This window comes from Python bivittatus, unplaced genomic scaffold, assembly GCF_059951505.1.
Source record: "Python bivittatus isolate LINGU-HERP-01145 unplaced genomic scaffold, Pbiv_v1 ctg000580_np1212, whole genome shotgun sequence".
NCBI classification, from domain to species: Eukaryota; Metazoa; Chordata; class Lepidosauria; order Squamata; family Pythonidae; genus Python; species Python bivittatus.
In genome coordinates, this window is record NW_028277087.1 from 31,385,169 (window position 1) to 31,410,116 (window position 24,948).

General features: G+C 35.9%; 1 protein-coding gene across 5 annotated transcripts in view; it reads left to right on the plus strand.

Moving 5' to 3' along the window:
• The window catches only part of ATG2B (autophagy related 2B), a 69,094-nt gene that overhangs the window by 13,533 nt on the left and 30,613 nt on the right, over nucleotides 1–24,948 (plus strand). Inside the window, exons 6-22 of one of the 5 annotated variants that reach the window (XM_007438239.4) lie at nucleotides 2,960–3,139; nucleotides 6,035–6,131; nucleotides 6,428–6,610; nucleotides 7,607–7,761; nucleotides 9,950–10,058; nucleotides 11,017–11,278; nucleotides 13,865–14,015; nucleotides 14,738–14,833; nucleotides 14,953–15,141; nucleotides 15,972–16,245; nucleotides 16,661–16,763; nucleotides 17,548–17,743; nucleotides 20,870–21,012; nucleotides 21,651–21,808; nucleotides 22,025–22,197; nucleotides 22,603–22,753; nucleotides 24,502–24,701. In XM_007438239.4, coding sequence (XP_007438301.1) covers nucleotides 2,960–3,139; nucleotides 6,035–6,131; nucleotides 6,428–6,610; nucleotides 7,607–7,761; nucleotides 9,950–10,058; nucleotides 11,017–11,278; nucleotides 13,865–14,015; nucleotides 14,738–14,833; nucleotides 14,953–15,141; nucleotides 15,972–16,245; nucleotides 16,661–16,763; nucleotides 17,548–17,743; nucleotides 20,870–21,012; nucleotides 21,651–21,808; nucleotides 22,025–22,197; nucleotides 22,603–22,753; nucleotides 24,502–24,701 — 2,820 coding nt within the window. Of the gene's footprint in view, nucleotides 1–2,959; nucleotides 3,140–3,985; nucleotides 4,004–4,030; nucleotides 6,132–6,427; nucleotides 6,611–7,606; nucleotides 7,762–9,949; nucleotides 10,059–11,016; nucleotides 11,279–13,864; nucleotides 14,016–14,737; nucleotides 14,834–14,952; nucleotides 15,142–15,971; nucleotides 16,246–16,660; nucleotides 16,764–17,547; nucleotides 17,744–20,869; nucleotides 21,013–21,650; nucleotides 21,809–22,024; nucleotides 22,198–22,602; nucleotides 22,754–24,501; nucleotides 24,702–24,948 lie in introns of those variants that run through there. The other 4 variants (XM_025173187.2, XM_088149871.1, XM_088149872.1 and 1 more) reach the window with 4 other exon arrangements.

A 24,948-nucleotide genomic window follows, 5' to 3' on the forward strand; every position in this document is an offset into this window, starting at 1 on the left:
ACTTCCTAATTTTTTCTGAGAAATAAAACATAAAAGATCTCTCCCCATAAGTGTAAGAAAGACCAATAATAATAACATGTTATTTTAAACTAAACCAAATAAATCACTTTTACAGGTGTAAATCATTGTCTTACAGTCCTGGTCAAAAAAAGAAAATTCAGTATTAACAACCCAGGATCAAAACTTATACAATTTAACCCTGATCTGATAAATCCACTTTAAATTCCTTTCTCTTTTTTTTTTTTTAAAAAAGGCTCAATCTTCAATCTCAAAATCCCAGACAGTACTCTCTTACTATTCTCTCCCTGTCTATTTCAGAAAAGGTTTTAGAGATTTAGTGTTTCCCTTTTGTGGGTCCAAAGCAGGATAGCTCTCAGAGTCACTCTTCTGATCCATTACAGCTTCTTTCTTCATGTCATTCTCATAATCAAGCAACTTTAAGTCCATCTTCAGATCCCCAACATGTTTTTCCATATCTTCCATGCATCTCTTATAGTCTAGCATTTCTTTAAAGTACATTTTAGAATCCCTATTCAGCTTCTGTTTTATCCAATGAAATATTTTCTTCTACAACCTCTATTAGACCCAATTTTAGAAATAATTCCTGGACACACTGATCCCAAACAGCTAGAAATTTTTATATAATAAGGGAATGTTTGTTGATTATGTTAGAAGATATCTTTTCCTTTAATTGCTCTCTGGTTCTTCTAGTTAACCTTCAAACCCCAGTCTTACCATATGTTTACTTTCAGAACCAATACTTTCCCAGGACAGATTTTCTCACGGTTAAATCCAAAATCACTTGCTGTATTTTCTTAGAAGTTTAAAACAATCCATAAAAAAGCTATTTCAAATCCATCTGGCCTCTTAACTGTCCGCAATCAACATTTTTAATTCCCTTTCACTGGTTCCAAATGTTAAAATATTTCTTTTTGATCTTTAAACATACTTTAATCTTCTTTCTTCCACGATAGAAGGAAATGCTCCTGGTGTGCAGCAACTTGCCCTTCAGGAGGTTTTTAATTCCAAGTAAATCACAAATAAGCAGTTTCTGATGTTAATTAAAAGAGGAAGCAAAAGTAAATCTAGTGTCTCTTTGACCGCTCCACACCATGGCTTGGGGTCGATATTTCCCTTGACTCCTAGAACACTCAACCCACTGGAGATCGCTAAATTGTGATCTTTTCACAGGAAGCCTCTGTAAGGAGTACCTGTGCGTGATCCAGTCATCTCCTTCATCCAGAGATGGTTCCAAAGAGCTGGTCCAATCACCAGCTCCTCTAATTACTGCAGGCATAGTCAGCAAAGGTGCTAGCCTAACTTTGGTGGGAGAGTGTTCCATTACTTGGCAGACACAATTGAAATTCATTGCCTTTCCCTTTGACCTCAGAGGCATGAGGGACCATTAACAAATGTTGACAGGAAGTATACACTGGATGGCCAGGGGGGCTGCTTCCATATGGAGAAACCCCCAATTCCAGCCGAACTTCCAGTGAAGAAAATGGTAGTCTCCTGACTAAAATTGCAGCTCCATGGATCCGGTGATCATTCAACAGAGACAGCAGTCCTTCAGTCTATCAGACTAGATAGCAGCTCTCCTGTCACCTCCAGTATTCTAAAACCACTTATTTCCTTGACCTGTATACCATTTGCCATGATGGAGATTGAAAATATAAATACACATTAATAGGTAGTCCTTGCTTAATATCCACTCATTTAGCGACCGTTTGAAGTTATGACGGTGCTGAACAAGGGAGACTTACAACGGCTCCTTGTAGTTGCGGCCGTTGCAGGGTCCCTGTGGATGTGTGATTGCCATTTGCAATCTTCACTGCCAGCTTCCAACAAGCAAAGTCAGTGGGGAAGCTGGCAGGAGGTCACAGATGGTGATCATGTGACTGCAGGACTCTGCAGCCATGTGGGATTTGCCTGACATTGGCAGCTGGGACTGCCGGAACTGCCTTCATAAGTTGCATGGTCATGTGACATCACCCCTTACAACAGTGTTGCTTAGCGACAGAGTTCCTGGTCCCAATTACCATCGGTAAGCAAGGACTCCCTGTATAATTATCTGTATGTATTGTACATATTATGTATTTAAGGCATATTAAAGCATTCCTCCCAGTTTTCTCTCCCAAGCATCTGCAGTTTTGAATGTCTAAGATTCTATTTCTGTGAGGGCTAAATTGGGCAATTTGGCATTCACCAAAATTTTGTTAAATCCAGCCATACAGCTTACCATGTATGTTTGTTTGTAAAATGTAGTAGAATAAAATATTCTGAATTAAATATTCAGTGTTGCTTCATGATCAGTCACAAAGACCACTTTACCAAAAAAAGGAAATAACCCTTCTAGCCTCCCACGTTGTTCACTACTATTTCAGCTTACCATTGCCTTTTTTTTTCTGGGCACACATTCAAGTAAAGCACTGGCCTATGGCCACCAACCATGTTATTATTTAAAAATGCCTCTGAGGGCTATGTAGGGCCCAGAGATATCACAAATTCTGTTTGCTGGGTTTGTGTTTAGCTTTGTATTAAAAAGAAATGAACTGGGGAAGGTTGCTTCTGAGTTAGGGTCCTTCCTAAATTAGAGTAATTACCTCTTGCTACAAAATTACCTCTTGCTACAACAATAAAACAAGGAGTTTACTAAACAGCTTGGCATATGCTAATGTATAAATCCTTTTAAATCCAGCTCATAATCTAAGTGTACTATATAACTTTCTAGTCAGAATATTATGCACTATGAAAGGAAAAGTTAAATTGGTAATACTAACAATGTTTTTATCCAAATATTCCAGTGTTTTCTAGCTCTAAATGGTGTAGTTTTCAGATAGCTTGAATACATATATTTGTGTACACAGCCCAGAAAGCATGCATATACATATGCACACAGCCCAGAAAGCATGCATATACTACCTTTGAAATCTTTCCTTTGCATTTATTCATTTTAAAGTTAACAGAACCAAAGCTTTCACCTAGCTGGAACCCCAAAATTATGTATGAGCCACACCCTCAATTAGCACGAAACCTGCCAGAAGTTTCTCCCTCGGATCCTGTGCAAATATGTAAGTTGATTGGAAGGATGGAACTGAGTCTTACATTAAAGCAAAATGAAGTGCTTCCAGGAGCAAAGGTTAGTTGTTGATTCTAGTCATGTTTTTTTTTCTTGATACATGTTAGTTCAAGTCTTGATGTAGATATCTCTCTGTATTTCACATTCCGTTTTTCCTTGATTAAGCTTTCTTGTACATGGTTGAACTCTGTTTAGTCATTCGACTATGTAAAAGAGAAGGGTAAGCATGTTGTAATTATTAGGCAATTGCATGTGTATCATTTAAAATCAGTGGATTTAATCTGCAGAGTGTGCTACTAACTGCTGCATGCTTGCTATTGCTTTCCTTTTTTTGTTTTTCAGCAAAATGGTCAGTCTGGGGCAGAAACAAGATAACCAGAAAAGCATTAACATCCTGCTCCTCTTTTGCAGATGATGCTAACTAATGCTTTTTCTAATTTTGTAATCAGTGACTGGATTCATACATTGCTACCATAACATGTTTTACTCGCTTTGGGCTCAGTGTGATGTACAAATCCAGTCAATGTAATTTGAAAACTATAGTTTATGGCTTAGTGTTATGTGTTAACCAGGCCATTTTGGCTTGTTCAGCAAAGCAAGGTGAAAACAAACCACGATGAGCTTGAAGTGGGAACCCAGCAATTGTATGTGCAGCTATTCATTGCATTGACCTTATTCAGTAGTAAACTTCTTGTAGATTGATTTCTTAATATTTGAACATTCTGCTATTTTATGGTTTATTTTAACAATGGTTCATTGAACAAGTTGGGCTCATAGATGCTCTGACAAGCCTAATGATCAAGTGTTGCCTATGATTGGTTATCTCCCTGCCATTTCTCCATATAACTGACTGCTGCATTGAAGTATTTCATATTATGAAGGACATGCTGGACTTCTTACCACTGACTGGATGCAGAAAGGGAGGTGAATGCACCTGCTTTCCTTCTTAGGGTTTTTACAAAATGAATCTGAATGAAATAAAACTATGTTTATGCATTATGCCAAGCCACAAGCTTGCTTCTTTGTTTTGGCTTGGGTGTTGTATGAACCCAGCAAATTGTGGCTTATTCAATAAAGTGTTGTTAAGTATACCATACCTTAGCACAATGTGTAAACCCAGTCCAGTAGTTCTACCAAATTCAGTCCATACCGCCTTTGCTACATATTCCTTACAAAGGCTTATTAGCCATCTGTGTTAGCCCTTTTATCCTCTCTCAAACAAAAAGAACAAAAAAGATCAATTTATCATATGTGACAACTTTCTCAGTAATGGTACAACTTTTATTTTCCACGCTTAAACGTACCTGGCTGGTAAACAAGAGGATAGATATTAACAGCAATTTAGATCCTTGGAAACAGACTTTAGAAGGAAGTGAATGATATATAGTTCTACCATCAAATTAGTAGAATCTGCCTTTCACACAGGCAGTTTAAGTGCAATCTCATTTCTTAACAAATTCTTCTTCCCTAGTAACTCTGCTAGCATCGCAACATTGTGGTAAGAGGGAAATGCACCTAGAAACCTCAAAACTAGCTGATCCAACCTAGTGTAGCATGTCAGATTTGCTGCTTAATGTAAGAATGCCATTCTCAGTTACCTTTCTAGATATTTTAATGAATAAAAAGATAGCCATCTTCAGTTGGTTCAGCTTTCTATGGAAACTACTGTCTAGGGTTTGGTCTTCTTTCCTATTTTAAGGCAGAGAGAAGGGCAAAAGAAGCAGAAGAAAAAATGCAACTAAATAAGAAATACATGCAATTAAAACAATGAAGTTTCAGTTATAGACCATGACAAGAAGAAAAATTCAAGTCCAAGTAGTACAATGTCATTTGCAACTTTTTAAAATCAAACTGAGCAAATTATTTAAGTAGTAGTTGCCACTAGTCAAGTTTTACTCAAAGGCAAAAAAAGCCAAGTACACTAAGAGCAGAACAATAATCGCTTTCCTTACGTGTTTATACAGAACTAAAACGTATAAGCCTCAATATTGCAGATAGTGAAACTGTTGATAGCAGAATACAGAGGAACAGAGAAGTAATCACAAAGGTCCTTTAAGAATATGAGTGTGTTTTTTCTTATATCTCTTTATTTAAATCAGTGATATAAGGGAGACTCAATTTCAGTCAGGATATAGAATGGGTGTGCATATTAAATTGAACCATAACCACATCTCATTACTGCTTACTGTAATGTGAAAGCCCATCCACAGATTCTAAACTGAGAACCAAATTTAGGTGTTCGTTTGAGTAAATGTACTCTGTGAAAACAATTATAACTATTAGCAATGGGAATTTATATGGTTGCAGAGACATGTGATTTCATCGTAAATGTGGAAAGTGCCCATCACTATGGCTGGGTTTGTTCATTGTACAAAGAACTTTTTAAACACAATTTATTGAACAAGTCTTTGTTGCCTGCTTCATTAACGATTACATGCTAAGTTGCGATGGTGGAGTCACACACATCTTACAAAAAAGGTATATTATGACTTAGCACAGTGTGTGAATCCTGCCTGTATTTGTGATTGTTTGTTATGGTTGTTCTCTCTGCTCACCCATAAAGTTTACATGTGACTGTTGTATATGTAAGAAATTGTTGCATATATTAGCCCTTTAAATCCATATTTCCAAGATCTCTCTTGAATTACATATTGCAGATGTTTAAGCATGTCTATATACAGTAATAAAGCCTTGGAGCTCAAGCTGCTAATTTCTGTATATGTAAATAGAGTTTACCAAATAAGTTTTATAGTCATCCAAATCTAAGACATAGCGATCCTAACAAAAATAATATGCAAGCTGATAATTATATTTCACAGACTAACAGTATCCACAGTTTATTTCCTAAGTAAAGAATTAAAATCAGGGATGAAAGTTGTTATCGTTCAACAGCAAGATTGATAACTGAGAAAAATGGTTCTTATCAAATGTATTAAATCTTTTTTTTTTTTAAAGTTGGATGTAGATGGACAGATAGATTCCATACACCTGTTCCTGTCACCCAGACAGGTACATCTTTTATTGGATATGTTTGCAGCCATTGCCAGACCAGGCAAGTAGAAATTGTGTTGTTTAATATGATCAGAATGAGAGGGAACAGCCTGAGTTTTGCAGTGTTGCCAAGGTTTTAAATATTTACTAAGCAACTTTTTTTTCTTTTTACGTAGTTGCAAGGAGGGTAAAGCTTTTAGTGGGGAAGCAGGGCTGATGATGTTGTGTCACCACTAGAATGATGGGGCTGAATTATTTCAAATGTGGGCTTTGAAGCTGAATGGTGGGGAAGTTGTTTTTCTGGGACTTGGGAATTGAATTAGAGGTCACGTTTTCCTATTTTGTGTTTCACTGCAGAGAATCCCGGTAGAATAGAATTGTCTAATAAAGATAGAAAAAATCGGCCAATGCAGCAGGAAGATGAGTATCGGATTCAGATGGAGCTCAATCGTTACTTGAGAAAAGAAACTTTGCCAGTAGGCACACAGTCTGATCTGAGTTTTTATGAAGCTGAGGCAGCTAGAACTCCTTCAAGTCGTGGTGAGCAAACAACCTGAGCTTACTGGCATATCGCTATTTATGTGGGTTTACACATAATGCTAAGTTGTGATTTTTAAACCATGACTTGTTGACTAAACTTTGCTGAATTAAACATCACATTTAGCCAAAACCAAACAAGCCACATAATGGTTTAGTATGGTGTGTGAATCAGCCATAGATATTATGTATTTATTTTCCACATTTCTACTCCTCTTCAATCCAGTACTGTTGGCAGCTTATGTAACATCTACTTCTTCAGACTTCTGAGATTGAAATAAAAAAGACTTAAACTAAGTACTTAGACAGCAGATCTAATTTTGAATATGCTACATTTTTACTGTCTGACAGCAATTCCAATATCACTCTTGTGACATAGCAAGTAACAATGACACAAAAATGATGACATGCATATGCTAATGTTACTATTCAAATCCCATCTTTAAAACATCTGATGCAAATAGATAAGTTGTGATATTTGCATCATGATGCCTATTTGTTACTTGATGTTTTCTCACTTGTGAATGGTGATATGTAGCTGGTGAATTAAGTGTGGTTGAATTTTGTTGATAGCTATTAATAGTTAACCACTATTAAATATGTATAGTTTAATTATATTTATCCATTAGCTAATCTAATAATTCCAGTTACCATGATGGACTATGGGGAAGTTGGTGTAGAAGAAATTCCAGGTAATCTCAAGTATAGTGATTTTTAGAGAAATGTACTGTATATGACTCAGTATACAGTAGATATATAGTGTTTTCTTCTGTGTGTGTGTGTGTGTGTGTGTGTGTGTGTGAGAGAGAGAGAGAGAGAGAGAGAGAATGTATTATTCATTGCTTGTGCTTCTTTCCTAAATTGTGGTTCTCTTCAACATAAGAGATTGCATAAACTCTGTCATAATGCTTTTTGTGAGACCAGTGGCTTAGTTGTTTTCCTTAAATTGTGGTTGATTTTTTTATATTGAATATTACAAACAATATCTTTTCCTCTTAGAAGAAGAGGTTTTCTTCTCAATGGCCGACATGGAGATGTCTCACAGTCTTTCCTCGTTGCCACCTCTTGGAGACCCACCAACTATGGATTTAGATCTTTCTTTAACTAGTACATACACTGCTACTCCAGCAGGCTCTCCACTTGGTGCTGCAGTGGTATGTAATACTTAAGTGTTTGCATTTGAGTAAAGGAACTTTGTGTGTTTGGGGGTGATTGTGTTTGTAGAACATTAAAGCTAAATTAATGGTAACCATGACTGAAGACTTACCTGCCAATCATCCAACACAGTCACATTTACCACCTCAGTATTGGCCCTGCCTTCTGTGGGTGTGAAACCACTTATTACAGCAAGTTTTGTGCTGGTTAATTCTCCAAGTTTTTAAAATATGTTTGCAAATGATGGGCTGCATACAAATTAAATAAATAAATAGCTAGCAAAGTTCATGATGGCCTGATTGGCATTGGAGTCAAAATGTATGAGGTGTGGATATGCTAATCTTCCTCATGCCCCAGCTCATTTGTTTCCCAAAATATGTATTTATTTGTATTACTACAACTTATATGCTGTTCTATTTCTGGAGACATTGAGCCTCTTGTGGTATTTATATAAGATTCAAAACAAATATTAATTAATACAATTAAAAACAATCAAAATTATGTGCAACCATTCAAGTATAGCATGATCTTACTTGTCCCCAGATGCCCTTCTGAAGAGTCATGTTTTTACAGTTATCCAAAAGTGTAGTAAGGAGATAAAGGTAGTCCCCAGTTTAAGAATGAGTTCCATTCCCAAGGTCTGTCCTTAAGCTGAATTTGTATGTAAGCTGTCTAGGAGAATGCTACCTTGCCCAGAATGAAAGATGGACTATCTCTGGACTGAATTAGTTTCTCAATCCACAGTTACTCTGCATTGGTAGCATTCAGTTGTCTGTGTCTGTCCATCTAGCCTCCAGCAGCTTCAGGCACTAGTCAGGATCTCCACCCCATTTCTTCATCAGCCGAGGGTGAACATATATAATTGGGTACAATCAGCATATTGATGATATGTCATATTGTGCTATGGGTGGTCAGTTTTTATTTATTTATATTTCAAATTTAGATACCGCCCATCTCATGAGCAAGTGACTCTGGGCAGTTTACAATAAAAACAATAAATAAATATTAGTTAAAATAGAATCAAAACAGTATAAAAATACAATAAAACCAAAAAAATAATAATATCTTCCAAGATGCTAGTGATCAAAAAGATATTAATATATGGGAGCATCTTCAAGGTGCTAGCCACCCCCAGGGTTGGTTGCCCCTTTTCTCACCCCATGCAAGTTCCTGTGGGTTTGTGTAGATGTCACACAGTAGGGGGGAAGAGAGTAAGCCTTGAAGCAACCCGTAACAGAGTGGTTGAGGGCTTGGCTTCTCTCCATCCATATCAGGCTCAGCCCAAGAACAACAGTGAAACAGTCCAGTTGCGTTAAGTTCCTTTATTTGCTTACATCATATAGACAGAATCTTGCCAGGCTAAATCTATACTACTGCAACTAGTGAATATACCCTGGGATATTCTAGGGAGTGGCTATCCTGAATTTCTTATGCTTCCCATGCTCCCCCTATGGACTGTGTTGTCTTTTGTCTCCTTTCCCTTCCTGGAATGCACTCCCTCTTTCCTGATAGCCTTGCTCTCTGTTGTTATCCACTATATCACTCTCCTCTTCGTAGATACATTCCATCACAATCCACCATGACTGGAAATACCCACTGAGGAATGAGAACCACTGAAGAACAGTGCCCCCCTTCCAGCCTTTGCAGTCAATCCAGAACTATGGTATCAAATGCCATTAAGTGTCCAACAGAATAGAACCATGATAGTTGTAGTCCCTAATATCCAGATTCTGCCCATAATCATCAGCAAAAGTGATGAATGCAATTTCAGTTATATGCCCAGGCTTGAATCCTGTCTGAAGAGTCAAAATAATATATTTCATTTAGGGCTCTCTGTAACTGTGGTCTAACTACCTTCTCAATAATCTTATCTAAAAAAGGAAGGTTGGAGACCATTAACAGTTCTGTATAGTAGTAGTTTTTTGAGGACAAAATACTTTTGTCTCTGATGAAATTCAACATACTGTCCCAAAAAGGGGAAAAGGAATTCATGAGTTCATGACAACTCTGACAGACCCAACCCACAACACAGGCAGGTATACATTATATCTGATTTTTGTTTTGGAACAGCTGAGATATAATTTGAGGGTGGGGAACATTTCCATCATTTATTATTAAATAAATAACATACAGAGTGCTGAAATGTTCTATAATGCAAGCATAATAACATGTATATTCCTATTTTAGCAGCAATCAACATGGGGAGAATTTGATCAAAACAAGCAGGAACTGCCACAATTAAGAGCTGCATCATTTACACCTAACATTGATCATTCAGCTCCATTACGAAGGACTTGTAAGTGAAAATTGGGCAACTTGTTCCTAGCATGCCTCGTTATTCAAAAACAGTGTAGCATAGCATTCAACATCGTGCACTAGAACTTTTTGTTTGTTTTTGTGTTGTGGATAACACAATATATATTGTTATATAGTTTTTAGTTTAAAAATAAGTTATTTTGGGACACTATGCTTGAAACTGCAATTTAATCTAGAAGTCAGTATTAATCTCACCTGCTCTTCTGCATTGTTATTGTCTGTCTCCTGGTTTTAAATCTGAATCAAGATTTCAAATATTTATAATCTAAGGTATCACAGGAATCTATTTTTTTAACCTGTCTTAGACCTACTGATATTACCATGGTTAGTACTTATTGGATCAAATGTAGTTGCTGAGTTTTTATATTTTTGTGTGTTTCTTATGTGATTGATACTGAATATCTTATTTGATTTTTTTTATATAAGACCTTCTAATAATAATTTTATCTGGCCCTTGTTTAAGAAAGTTTGGATAGTATATATGTTTCTTGTTTCAACCCCTCCCACCTTAGTTGTATTTTCATAATAACCATATGAGATGGGTAGAAATGCAAGAATGTGCTTAAGCTATGGTTACTGTACCTCCATATAATATGTGGCTAAGTGTGAATTTGAATATAATACAGCACATGCTTATTATTTTTTAAATTATTGTTTGAATATATTTTTATTATTGATCTTATGTATAAATAATGGGTATCTTCTGTTTTTATCTGTGTAGAAAGTTGAGGCATATTTGAAATTCATTTTATGTGAGAAAGTAGTATTTGTATTAAATAGGAACATTATATTAATCAAATATTATTATATTGTAATTATGGATAATTACAATTGTAATTTTAATACTGCTGTTGTAGTAATTAAAAGTGCTGATAGGACATTGTAAAGACATACTATTAAAGATTATTTTAAACAGTATTAATTTTATTTCATTTCAGCTCTTCCATCCAGATCTATCTCAGTGGATGAGTCAAAACCTGAACTTCTTTTTAGGCTAGTAGTGGGTGCTTTCTCAATATCAGTGCTTCATATTGATCCTTTACCACCACCTGAAACATCATTAAACATTAGCCCGCTAGCATCAATGGCACAGGATTTTTTTACCCGAATAGAAAAAATTGATCCATCTCAGATTCCGACAGAAGACTTTTTGTTTCTCCGAAGAGTATTTGCAAAGGCTTGTTCACATGACCACCTTCGGTACATTTTTTTCCTTGTTTATCTAATAATGTAACAAACAGAGTACAGCAGTCTGTATGAATGATGATAGGTTAACATTGATTTATTATTTAGTAAATAATTCATAAATCAACTTTAAAACATAACACCTTTAAAACACAAAAGATAATCCTTTGAATAGAAATAAGTTTTGAGCCCCCTGCTAATTGTAGTAAGGAAGTGATTGCTTCAAATCCACTGCAATTTATTCCATAATATGGGCCCCACCGTTAAGAAAACTGAATTTGTTGTTGATATCAAACTTATTGTGATAGAATCTGTTAAAAGTGCCTTGTTGATGACTTTAAAGTATGGGGACAAATTGCATATGAATATCTTCATTGGTCCTTTTTCTCTGTTTGCAAGGAGTAATACTTTTAATTATTTTAAGTACACTAGTATGTAAAAGTTAAAATTGAGACACGTAAATGTGGGGCAAACATGCAGTGATGACATGATCCTTTAAAGCTGTTTTGAAAAAAAAATGCAAAACAGGCTATGCTGGTGGGCAATAGTTTGCTACAATGGGTAACTCAACATGTTTAACTTAAGGTTGAAGGATGAACCCTGATCTTAAAATTGCAGGCATCCAAACTATTAAAACATGTCCAGACCAATTCTCTGTTAATAACTTACCCATTTCACAGATATGGCATTGGAGTGATTTCTTGACTTGATGGAAAAACTCATCCATACCAGAATTCACACACAGCCGCAGCCATTTTTCATTTGTAGAAAGCAAAACCTAATAGACTCTTCTTAGGGGATATTGAGGCTTCGTACACTTCAAAAAACATTTGGAAGAAGTGCTTCAGACCACACATGAGACTGAACGCAGCCTCTCTCTACTACTCACTAAAGAGCCCAACCTTGTTTAGGCTTCCTTGTGAATTTGAAAATTGGTGTCTCTGCATTCAGGTTCACTTTAACTTTAATGAGAGGATTCCTTAAAACAACCATATCTTTTTGTTTTCTGACTGAAGAAAGATCAGGTTCCTTAAATGAATAAGAAGCAGAAAATGTGCTCATCTACAGTCAAAAGTACTTCTTTCTAATTATTTTTGAAATGTGCACATTCCTAATACCTTGTCACTGTCATGTCAGTAGAGAGTATTTTTAAAGGACAATGTTAGGAAAGAAATGCAGCATTTACACTTTTGCACGAAGTATTTAAAATTGTTGTATTATGGCACATTTGAGGAACTAACATATTTTTCACTAGGCATTTATTTCCCAGCAGCCACTATAGGAAAAGGAAGATACATACAATACATTAAATTGTTACACAGTAATAAAAAAGCCTCTGGGCTGTGTGTAGAAACAGAGGAATTTGCATGCATTCAAGTGAACTAGGAATGTTGCTAGATTTCTGTGGCAACCTTCTAGGTGCTTTAAAACTACAAAATGTTAAAAAAAATAGTTCATGAATGCAAATTACTGGGAAAATACTGGCCTAACTTGCAAAAAACACTAAGTCATAGTTTGGTTAGTTGGTTTCTAGCTTATCGGATATGTGAATCTTAATATTATGGCTAATATTAGTGTGGATCAAATCACTAGGACCTGTTTATCAAAATGGGGTCTAGCATTATTTTTCAGAATAGCCATTAAGTGCATCTTTACGTGACTTAGGTTTCTCTGCAGTCAGAATACAAAAGTTTTTATCACAGGACTGTTCTTGGCATAATTCCTGGCACAGAAATCCACATGTGCACTCACCTAGAACAGACTGCTGGACTGGATGGGCCAGCAGTTTGATCCAGCTGGTACTATATATGTTCTTAAGTTCTTAAATGCATTTCGTACTGACTCTAGAAACATCAGTATCCCCTAGCATTTAAAAAGCTCCTCCTCTGAGTGAAACTTGTGCATTAGAGCATGTATATCTGCAAGGAACAGCTTTGCCTTCTTCAGTAGACCAAGGATGAAACTTATATTTAGAATGTAGAACAGAATGCAACTGACGGGGAGGGGGGAATAGTACAATGAAAGTATAGACAAATATGTCCTCTTAAGAACACAGTGGGAATGTGCAGAAATTCTGAGCTTGAAACATTCCAAGGTTCAAATGGATGTTTTGAATGTATTTTCAATGTATTGAATATGTTTTGAGCTTAGGACAAAATGAGTCATAGTTCTGCTTTGTTCTGCATAGAGAACTAGGCAAACACATTTTTCATCATAGGCCTCACACGTGCATAAGAATCTTAAGAAGATCCTTTCTGGATCTGACCATAGGCTTATCTAGTCCACCATTCTCGGTCACACAGTAGGCAAGTGGATGTGTTTATGAAGCCTAGACTGCAGAGTGAGAACTGCCTTTACTTCTTTTTTAAAAAAGTCTTCTTGGCCAATTTTTCTCTTTGGTGGCAGATAGCACTTGGAATGGATTATCTTTTCATGTATTTGAGATACTATTGTGTGTTTGAATAGGTTAGCAAAGCAGATGTTTTATTCCAGTATTATAAGCAATTTATTTATGCATGTCCACAACTTTTTAACAGTCATTAAAGGATTATTACAAGTGTTCTATTGATTAATATTTTGTTCTCTTATTTCTCATGATAGGTTTATAGGTACAGGCGTCAAAGTATCCTATGAACAACGACAAAGGTTGGCCTCTCAGTGTTTGAATACAGATTTATCTATTGGACAGATGGAACTTCTGGAATGCCTCTTTTCTACAGATTCCCATTCTCAAATACCTCACTATACAGAGGTAAAAATATTTATAGTTAATATTAGTAGTTGAAATACATTGAGAAAAGCCAGTGTTATCAAATTGTTTTCTCTTATGAGATTTGCTTATACATAAACTATACATAAATTGCATTCAGTGGGTAAATGTGTAAAAATGATTGCTTTAGATAACTCTTTGGATTGGAAATTCTTATGTGTACTATTTATAAAAAGTTGCTCCAGGTAGAAGTCATTCTTCCCAGTGATGGCACTAAGATTATAATAGACATTCATGCCAGCCAGGACTTTTGTAATCCCAGCAATCAGAAAATAGTCTGAAATGCTTAACTAATTCTTCTCCCTCTTTAAAATTTTTGGGGCTCCATTTTCTCCAATATCTAAGGGTATAGAAAAAAGTTTTATCTTGGGATCTGAAATCTATTACTGCAGATTACTTTAGATAACATAAAAAACAAGGAAAATATCAAAGCTGTGTCTGGTAATATAATGGGCTGCTTGGTGAAAGATCACTTAATGAAATAACACTGTTCTTATTTGTTTTTCTAATATATTGAGCTGTATGTAATTATGATAATCTGCTGATAGAGTGGTAACTACCCAAAGAACAGATTTATTTCCCATTTCACCTCTCCGTGCCTTCCCGCCCACCCAGTACTTTGGGGGGCTGTAGCTGAAAGAAGAATAAGATAACAATTTTAAAGAATAAGAATAACAATTTTGTTGTCTTTTTTTTTTTTTAAGCTCCTTAGGTTTAACTCTGAAAAGCAAGAAAACAAGTTGCATTCTCCCTCATGCCTTCATCTTCATTACAAGCACTCAGACAACAAAGGGCCTCAGGTAAAGTTGATAAAATTGTTTCCTCTGATTTTTGAAGTATATAAATATACATTTGGGCAACTGTGTAGAAATAGTATTTTACATTTGTAATAGGTCTGTAGTGTATTTTTTATTAACAGGGTAGCCAGGGGAGGCTGAGCTCTGTTCCCCAGAAAGCAGATTTACAAATCAAGCTGAGTCCAGCATTCTGTGAACTGGATATTAGCATTGTAGACAGACTCAATTCATTGCTTCAACCACAAAAGCTAACCACAGTGGAAACTATGGCATCCCATATGTACACTTCATACAACAAGCATATTAGCCTGGTAAGTAGAAAATCATACTGCTTTACTTGGGTACTGGTTACATTTTGATTATTTATAGAAACATTTGGTTGTTGGAACTTTGATGTACTGACATTATTGCTTTTTATTTATTAGTTTACTCATTTGATTTATACAGGTGTTATCAAGATAACTCAGCAGTGTACAATTAAAAAACAGAAAACAAAAATAAACTGTTGTAAGATACAAAACATGGTAAAAACTAATACCAAAATTTCCCCAAGGCAATTCAACAAACAATAATATAGACAGAATCATGAATCCTCCTGACCCAATGCCTGAGGGAAAAGCTAGGCTTTATGAAAAGCATCATACTAAAAAGGTCTTTGTAGTCATGTTTACATATAAGAACAGCTGAAGGTAAAACCTCTTTATACAAACATTAATTTGTATATGCAAACAGATATATACTAAAGTTACTAAAAATACACATAATCTAATAGAAATTATAGTATTTGCTAGAATCCAGAGATCCATAATCTCCAGTCCCACCCTAGTCTCTATATGCCTGGATTCCATCATCCCTTTCCCAGGTTGAATTATGTGACATGGGGAAAATGACCACCCTTGGGTAAAGGGTTAGTCTGCAAAAACTTTCAGTGAGAATATAGACATCTCATAAACAGTGTTATGATTCATTAGTTTTAGCAGCTATGGTGTGTATGTAGCAATGAACATATGAACAGTTTTGGCTCAGAAATGTGGCGTAGCACAAAACATGTATTTCAGTTAATTGAGTTTTTTTCCCCATGCTTAGAAATCTTGGAATTTTAAAAATAGTGTTTATTTTTTTTTATTATGCACTGTTTTAGCACAAGGCATTTGCTGAAGTTTTTCTGGATGATTCACGTACTCCCACTAATTGTAAAGTGTCGGTACAAGTGACTGCACCAGCGCTGAAGCTTTCAGTTCGCTTCCCAATACCTGACCTACGATCAGATCCAGAACGAGGACCTTGGTTTAAAAAATCACTTCAGAAGGAAATTCTTCAATTAGAATTGTCAGACACAGAACTTAAAACAGAATTTATAGGAGGGCCAACTTCAGAGCAAATTCAAATAGAGCTCACTTTTAAAGAGCTAACTGGTAAGATAAAGAGCCAATAATAGCTTATAGTAGTTGCTGCCATGAAATGCGAGGGGCCGGATAATGATAACCTATTTATTGTTCCAGATTTTTCTATTTTAAGAATATGTGGGTATTTTTTAGGAAGGTAAAGGGAAATAATTTTATATATTTGGTATATAAAGGAAAAAAGTTGATTTATTATAACTTTAAATAAAGCCCTTACATGTTTTGTTATCTTAAGTAGTCATAGTGTGCAACTTACAGGATAGCTACTCTTCTATGTAATTGAGAATCATGGTTACAAAAGACTGTTTTGTTACATCTGATGAATGCAAAGACAAAAAAAATTCTAATAAGTTCTGTGTATGATTTATTATAGCTTCACTACTGTTCACAGGAACTTATATAATTATCTTCTCTGCATTCGTTGTAGGATCATTTGAAGAAAACAAAGATGAATCAGCTATACAGTTTTTTAAAGTTTCCAGTGGTGTTCTTGGAGAAATGATTTCATCAGACAATTTTGACTGGCCACGGTAAAACAAGATTTTTAGTCTTCCACCTGCATTCTTAAAATGTTGATAGACTGTCACACAATGCCTATTATATTTCTCCCCTGTGTAAATCCTGGGTTCTCCTACTCAAAAACCATATTATTAAAGCTGAATTAATTATAATCTAAGACAAGTTTACAAAAACAGTTCAATATGCTTGATGTTGAGTCTTATTTTTTATATATATGTTTATAAATTGAACATATCCCCTATTGCTGTGGAAGTACTTTACTATACCCCCAAGTTAAACATTTCTCAAGTCAAGCATGAAATCTTATGCTTCTATGACAGTAACCATATGGCTTTTTTGGCAATGATACAAGTTATTTGCCATTGCTTCTGCTGGGATATTTTTAAATTTCCTACTGGAAATTTTGGGATTTCCTGGTGGCCCCCCATCCTGTTACTAAAAAGGTCTGACCCTGCTTAGCTTTTTCCAGATTTGCCGAGGTCAGTTAGGTCCCAGCATCTCAATCCATCATAACCACTACTAGAATATATATGTAATAGTCATTTAAAACATCAACAATAAAAGTATGTAATTGATGGTACTTTACAAATCAGCAGATCACACTATGGCTTATGAAATGTTATGAAATGTCAAGAATGAAATGAGAACACTCATTGACAGTACAAGGGGAAAAGGGGTGCTATAAGAAAAGGAGTGAAAAAGGTGTATGATCTTTCATACTTACCTTTCATAGCAATGTAATATGTTTAACTGTTTCTGGAATTTGCTATGTTATTTTGCTTGTTTGGAAAATAGGATTGTACTGAAAATAAACCCGCTTGCTGTACACTCCATTCTGGAAAGAATGGCTCCGGAGGAAGAAGAGGAAGTTGATGGTCATTTTCATGAGGAAGAAGAAGGAGGATGTCATTCCCTGAAGGATGTCTGTGATCTTAGAAGACCAGAACCATCTCCTTTTTCCTCTCGTAGAGTAATGTTTGAGAATGAAGAGGTAAGATGAATATTCATGTTTAGAGATCATTTATATGATGGTTATTTGGGGAATGCACATTCCCTGAAATGTGTGTTTTTTAAAGCCTATATGTATAGTAAGTTCAAAATGTAGTAGCATAACTACAAAATTAACAAAAAGAAGATTGCCAAGTAAGCTCAGCCAGATGTCAATTTAAGAATTAGTTATGTGCTGCTTCCTTTACAATTATAACTTGAAGTTGTTGATAGTAAAATACTATTGAAACACAGTATTTGTTTATCCATCCATCGGTCCATCAAATTTCTAGGCCGTCAGACTCCAGAACAACTCTGGGTGGCTTCAGAATTAAAAACAATAATACATAAGAAAAGAACAGCAGTAGCTTGAAGGAAGCAGACAGAAAGAAAAACACCCTATCCCTGATTTAAAGGGGCCTGACCACCCATTAATCCAAGGCTTGGAGGGATAGCCAAGTTTTTAAAGCTCGTTTAAAGGAGAGTAGGGTGGGGGCACTTTGGGTCTCTAGGGAGATGCTGTTCCAGAGGACAGGTGCAGCAAAAGAGAAGACTCACTTCCTGGATCCGGCTAAATGACCCTGCATAATTGAAGGAACCCAAAGTAAGCTGACTCTGTTGGAACATGTGGGACAGGGAGACATTACAGGAGGTAGGTGATTTCTCAGATAATTAGGCCCTATGCCATGCAGGTCTTTAAAGATAATAATCACAATCTTGAATTGTACCCAGAAGTTAATCTGCAGCTCACAGAGCAGAGATGTTATATGGTCATAGCAGGGCTTGCTCATCACTGCTCATGCTGCTGCATTCTGGACCAGCTACAGCTCTGGGTGGTTTTCAAGGGTAGCCTCATGTAGAGTGCATTATGGTAGCCCACCTGCAAGGTAAGCAAGCCATGGTAACTGTAAGGAAGACTTCTCAGTCTAAGAATGGACACAACTGGTGCACAAGCTGAACTTGTGCAAAGGCCTTCCTAACCAGAGCTACCTCCTGTTCCTTGAGAGGAGCTGAAAGCTCAGGGAAATCCCTAGATTGCATACCAGATCTCATGGAGTAGTGTAACTCTATTTAGGAACAGAGGTGGAAGATCCCCAGAACCAGTCCAAGAATCCACAGCCACTCGGCCTTGCTAGGGTTGAACTTGAGACTGTTCTTCCTCATCCACACTCCAGCAGCCTTTAGGTACTGGGACAAGACCTTGGCAGCATTGCATGGTTGGCCAGGGTTTGAGATATTCAACTGAGTATCATCAACATACTGATGATATCTGACCCTGAACTGATGGACAACCTCCCTCGGGCCTCATGTAGACATTGAGCAGGTGGGGCAAAAGCATAGAGCCCTGAGGTACTCCACAAATCAGAGGCTTTGCAATTGACTTCTGTCCCTCCAACATCTGGAATCAGCCAAGGAGAAAGGAGGAGAAACACCATAGCACTGTACGCTTCCATTCCCCACAGTTGGTCTAGAAGGATGCCATGGTCAATGGTTTCAAAAGCTGCTGAAAGGTCTAGGAGGGCCAGGATGGCTTTATTTAATTTATTTAAACACTTATATGGCCACCCATTTTCTATGCTATAATTCTGGGAAGTTCTACTCCACCAGCTCTGCCATACATTATCAAGTACAATCAGTGCTATCTCAGTATTAGGTCATGACTTGAATCCAGATAATCCACTTCTTCCAGGGTCTTCTGCAGCTGCAACCTGATCACTTTCTTAGCAGCCTTCCCCCAAAAGGGGAGGTTGGAGAATTGGACAATTTCATACTCTTCCCAGTTAACCAATTTCATACTCTTCCCAGCTGACCAAGCAAGACCTTCATCTTGGCCAGACCAGAGTCCAACTCTGACCCAATCGAGGCAATAAAAACAATACAACAGTATACATGTACTGTACATTCATTAAAAAGGTTGGAACAGGGAAAAAAATTAAGAAACAATTATGTGCATTCAAGTCAGTTTGTGTCCTGGTGACCACATGGACAAATCCATACAATTTTCTTGAAAATATTTTTGGAACTGGTTTCCCTAGGTCTGAGAGTGACTGCCTCAAAGTTCCCCAGTTGGCTTTGTGCCTCTTAATATTAGGTAGGGAATAATTATGCACTGAGAGAATCTCTGTTCATGTTTGCTTTTGAAAGAGTCACTCTAAAGAGTTACAGGGGAGGATCATAATGCCAGAAATCTTTTGGTTAGTAGAAGTATTTTAGGTAGGCCAGTGTTTTTTAAATGTTCCCAAGCCCAAATCATTTGAGGATAGATCAGCTGATACTAACTCCTGTACATAGGATGTAATAAGCAGTGCCTTTCTACACATGGAATTAATCTTCCTAAGTACCCAACAGTTCTGTCTGCAGCTAAGAAGAAGTTTCATTCCTACCTAGATATATCTTGAGGTGGCAGATCTGGCAAACAGTATATTGCTCTGCCCAGTAAAACATGCCTTTGAGAAATGGCTTGTGTGCTGAGTCTTTCCAATGATTAATTATCATAACCTGCTTAGCCAGTATGAAAGCTCATTTAAGGTGATTAATTAGGGTGATTACAAACTTTTTCCATAAGATAGACCTGTACAGCATACAGAACTGCCAAAAGGCAAATTAATCATGAATTTTATTGCATACCTAAGAATGTACAATAGTGGTAGTCATCTAGAACATTACACTTCAGATATCTTAGCAGGTCCCTGTTTTTAGAGGCCTTCTGCAAAACAAAAATATTTGCTTTCAAAACTCTCTTAGCTTTAATTGGTATATAAACATGTCTCCAAGATATCAGTTCTTTGATTAAGTACCAAACTTGTTTGACTTAACAATAGTCAAAGTGCTGTTTAAAAGTAAAGCTCAAAGATTCTAGGTCCAGAATGTTTTGGTAGCCCTTACCATCTCAAATTTCACATTAATTGATTGGCCTGGGTTCAGACAACAACAATATGAGATAAATATTTTAACCATTTTAATTTTAAAATTCAGTTGAGTTAAAATTAAACAAGGTTTATTTGAAAGTATACCTATAATTTTTCTAGAAAGGGGATATGCTAACATTGATAATCGTTCTCGCATTTCTATTTGTACTTCTGGTTTTACTATTTCTCTATTTTATTCCCCCCATGTGTTTCATTTCTAGATGGTGATGCCAGGAGATGCAGTGGAGATGACTGAGTTTCAAGATAAAGCAATCAGCAATTCCCATTATGTGTTAGAACTCACATTACCAAATGTTTATCTAACATTACCAAACAAGAGTTTTTATGAGAAACTCTACAATAGGCAAGTATAAAATTAAAGATCTTTGGGATCCATTGGAGGCATTCTGAAATAAAAATCTGGGAAGGTAACTTTCTTCCCCTGTGGCCCATTGCGGTATCTCCCACATGATCCTAAGAATTCCTCAACCCGCTGAGAGAGATTTTCACCAATTACAGGGAGGTCCAGCATACTTAGTTTTACAAAGAAAAAGCCTGAGGTGTTTTGTGGAGCAGCAGCCTATAAATGGATTTCTGATTTCTGGCAAATACTTGAACCATATTGTATTTGTAAAGAATAGTGCATATTTTCATAAGTTTGTGTGCATCTCTGCAGTTTTTAAAGAAATATATTAGACATTTGCATGTCGAGTTGCAAGACAAACACCTTTTTTGTATTATGTTTATGTTTCTTCTTCCAAATGCATGTAACAAATATTGCAAGTGAGAGAAGGAATAGACAAATGGCCAACCTGTGTTTCTCTGATGTAAAGATGTTTCCAGATTCAGTTCACTCCACCATTAATATATATTATTGATTTGCATACAATTAATCTTTTTAATTATGTTTTAGATACATTGTTCCACAACATATACTTGTCATGATTCATTTACTCCCATGTTCACTTGGTTAATATAGTTTTTTTTTAAATTTCTTTCTAGGATTAGCAATGATCTGTTATTGTGGGAACCCACAGCTCCATCTCCTGTAGAAACATTTGAGAATATTTCATATGGTGTTGGGATTTCAGTCGCCAGCCAGCTGATCAACACATTCAGTAAAGACAGTTTTAGCCAGTTCAAATCTACCATTCATTATGGTAATGTATTATATAAAATATATATCCAGTATTGTTTTGTTAAAGAAACAAGAATATGAGTACATATGTATAGTAATCTATCTAAAAGAGTTTAAGAATTAACACTGGGAAAACCTGTACCTAAAAGGGATATTGTCCACCTAGATATATATTTAAAGCAATTTAACCAGTTACCTAGATTAGTTTTGGTAATTAAATATTTAATTGGTTTTATAGATGATGAGAGTGGCTCTGAGGAGGAAACATTACAGTATTTCTCCACTGTTGATTCTAATTATTGTTCCCGGAGAAGGAAAAAAAATGAATTGCAAAACAGAAGCACACAGAATTTTCTCTCACTTCTTTTAAATATAAACCATGGATTATTGTCAATATTCACAGATATCAAGGTGAGATATCTAGGTAGGAATGACTAGTGTGGGTTGGACTAGTATTCTTGTGTTTTTATGTATAAAACACTATTTCAGTATGCTGACAAAATCATTTTTGCTTTTTTAAAAAAAAAAATACAGCTGTTAGTACTTGGGTAAAAGAGCACCTGGGAATTCCAGGGCTATTTGCTACATTGAGAAGGAAAAAAAAAAAATCTTCAGAAGGCTGTGAAAACCATTTCAGTAATATGGCCAAGAAAACTGCATATTGTAGATGCAGCACCAGGTGTCAAGATCAGTTCAAGGATCTTTGTAGATTAAGCAGAATAATATTCTTATGAATAATACAATTCATTCTAAAACAAGTGCTATCGGATTCAACCAGCAAATGATGTTAATATATCTTTTTCACTATTTCTGTAGCAGGATGATGGAAGCGTATTTGAAGACAAACATGGAGAATTTTGGTTTGAATTTTGTAGTGGTTCTTTATTCTGTGTAACCAAGTATGAAGGTTTTGAAGACAAACATTATATATGTATTCATTCTAATAGTCTCAACTTATATCATCAAGGTATGAAATTGAAATGTTAGAATTTGTATTCAGATCTTTAAAAAGATGGGTTAGCGAAAATCATAAAATGTGTCACAGTTTTTGAAGAAAGACAAATATATACAATATAACTTTTTTGCTACTATTACAAAATTTATTTTGTACTATGTTGATAAAAATAGCATCATATACAATTACACTTTATTCAGAAAAGTGGAGCCACAGGTTTTTAAGAATATAGTATGTCTTTTGCCTATGGAACAAAGATTAAAAAGGTCAATAGTTGATTTATTTATTTATCCATCACTATTTGTATGCTGTCTAATCTCACAATTCAGCTTTTGTTATCAATAGTTTATATTTAATTAGAAATTTAGTGGCTTAGAAACCTACATGTACAGAGAGGAATGAGAATAATTTGGAATAATTGATTATATCAAAACTAGGCTGTGTAATGCTTTGGATTCCGTTCATAAGAGGGGCTTTGGAATGCATGAGAACACCATGTCAGATCTGGAAACTGTCATGACTGCTTCAACAAGTCCCAGAGAGGTCCTGCATATATGCTCCTGCTTGTTCTAAACAACCTCTTTCAAACATATCTGAAGCATTTCACAATCTTAATATAAACCAAGGGTAAAATTGTATTATACCTTAAGGCAGTGCTTCCCAAACCTGAGTAAATTACCCAGAATTGGGTCAAAGTGGTTTTTCTTTGGGTAATGACACACAAACCCATATATTTTTCTGTGCAGTTAGTGTTTTATCTACGTTGGGTAAAAAGGATTTTCTGATAAGCAGTTTTGGGTAATGAAGGAAAACGTTTGGGAAGCACTGTCTTAAGGGATATGCAGCTTGATGCATGAAACTAACAGGAATGAATTCCTCAGTTTTAGGCCTGTTTAAATCATTCAGTGGTTTCATCAGCTTTCCTGATAGAAGTGTCTTCTGGCATGCACATGCATGCACAGAAGTCCTAGGAATGGTTTCAAAGTAGCTGTGGCAAGGTTTCAAACAGCTGCTTTACTACACAGACACAGAAGGGTATTTTACCTTCAAGCAATGCACCTTGCATAGCTCTACTAAAAGGTCTACTGACGGTTGCAATGTGAGACAGAAGTATTCATGCTGATAATTTTCTAGTTTGACTCTAGTTAACTGTATCTTATTCATTCAGAAAGTATGAGAATGCTGCTAGTCATTAGTAGGTTTATTGGGGTATTTTTCTGGACTTCCTTTCCCAGAAAAAAAAACTGTAAAGTACTGTATTGTTCTAACTTTCAAAATACTTTTTCTGATTTCTTGTGTTAATATAAATAGTCATCTGAATTGCTGATCATGGTAAGCTCTGATATTTAGCTAAATGGATTTTAGAAATTTTTATGTTTATATAATAGAAAAATATTGTGTGCAGTGCTTTAGAGCAAAGACAAAAAGGTGCTTTGGTGTGCAGTTGAAGCATTGGTGTGCAACTCCCTAAACTAAATGTGTCTTCCTGGAATTGCACAGCAGCTTCACTATTCCCAAGAAACATACACTGTTCCTAAGAAAAGGTGTGGCTTTTTAAAATTGTTGCAGACAAATGCCACATTTGTGCTCCAAAACACCTTTTGCCTTTGAATACAAAGCATTCACAGATCATATAGTAAACAGTCACTATGAATATAAACCAGACTTTGGCCATCTTGATTTATTCTTAAAGTTAGGATGTGTGTTTTCATTTAAAATTCCAAATTGCTTTAAGTAGTAAGCAAATCATCCTTTTGCAGGAGTGGTAGAAGAGACAATATCTCTGTCCGAAATAAAACTGCCAAGTGCAACACATCCACATTGGCTAGAACCTACTATTTATTTTTCGGAAGAAGAAGGTCTCAATACAGCTTTTTCAGATGGTGTAGGAGCAGACTGCTTAAGCATGTTGTCAGTTGCAGTTAAAATACAATCAAATAAATCAGAGACAAATACAAAGGTTTGTATTTAGATTTAACTAATTTATTATTTATTTATTATTGCATTTATATTTTGGGTTTCCTATGAGAACTTAGGATAGCATATAGAATCATTTCCCCCTCCTTTTATCCTCACGGTAATTTTACTGGATGAGATTCTATTATGGGAAGTTGACTGGCCCAGACAGTTAGTATACAATATAGTCAGGTAGGAATTTGAACCCATAATTCTATTCATTTCACTCTGCTTGACAGGGTTACTTGGAC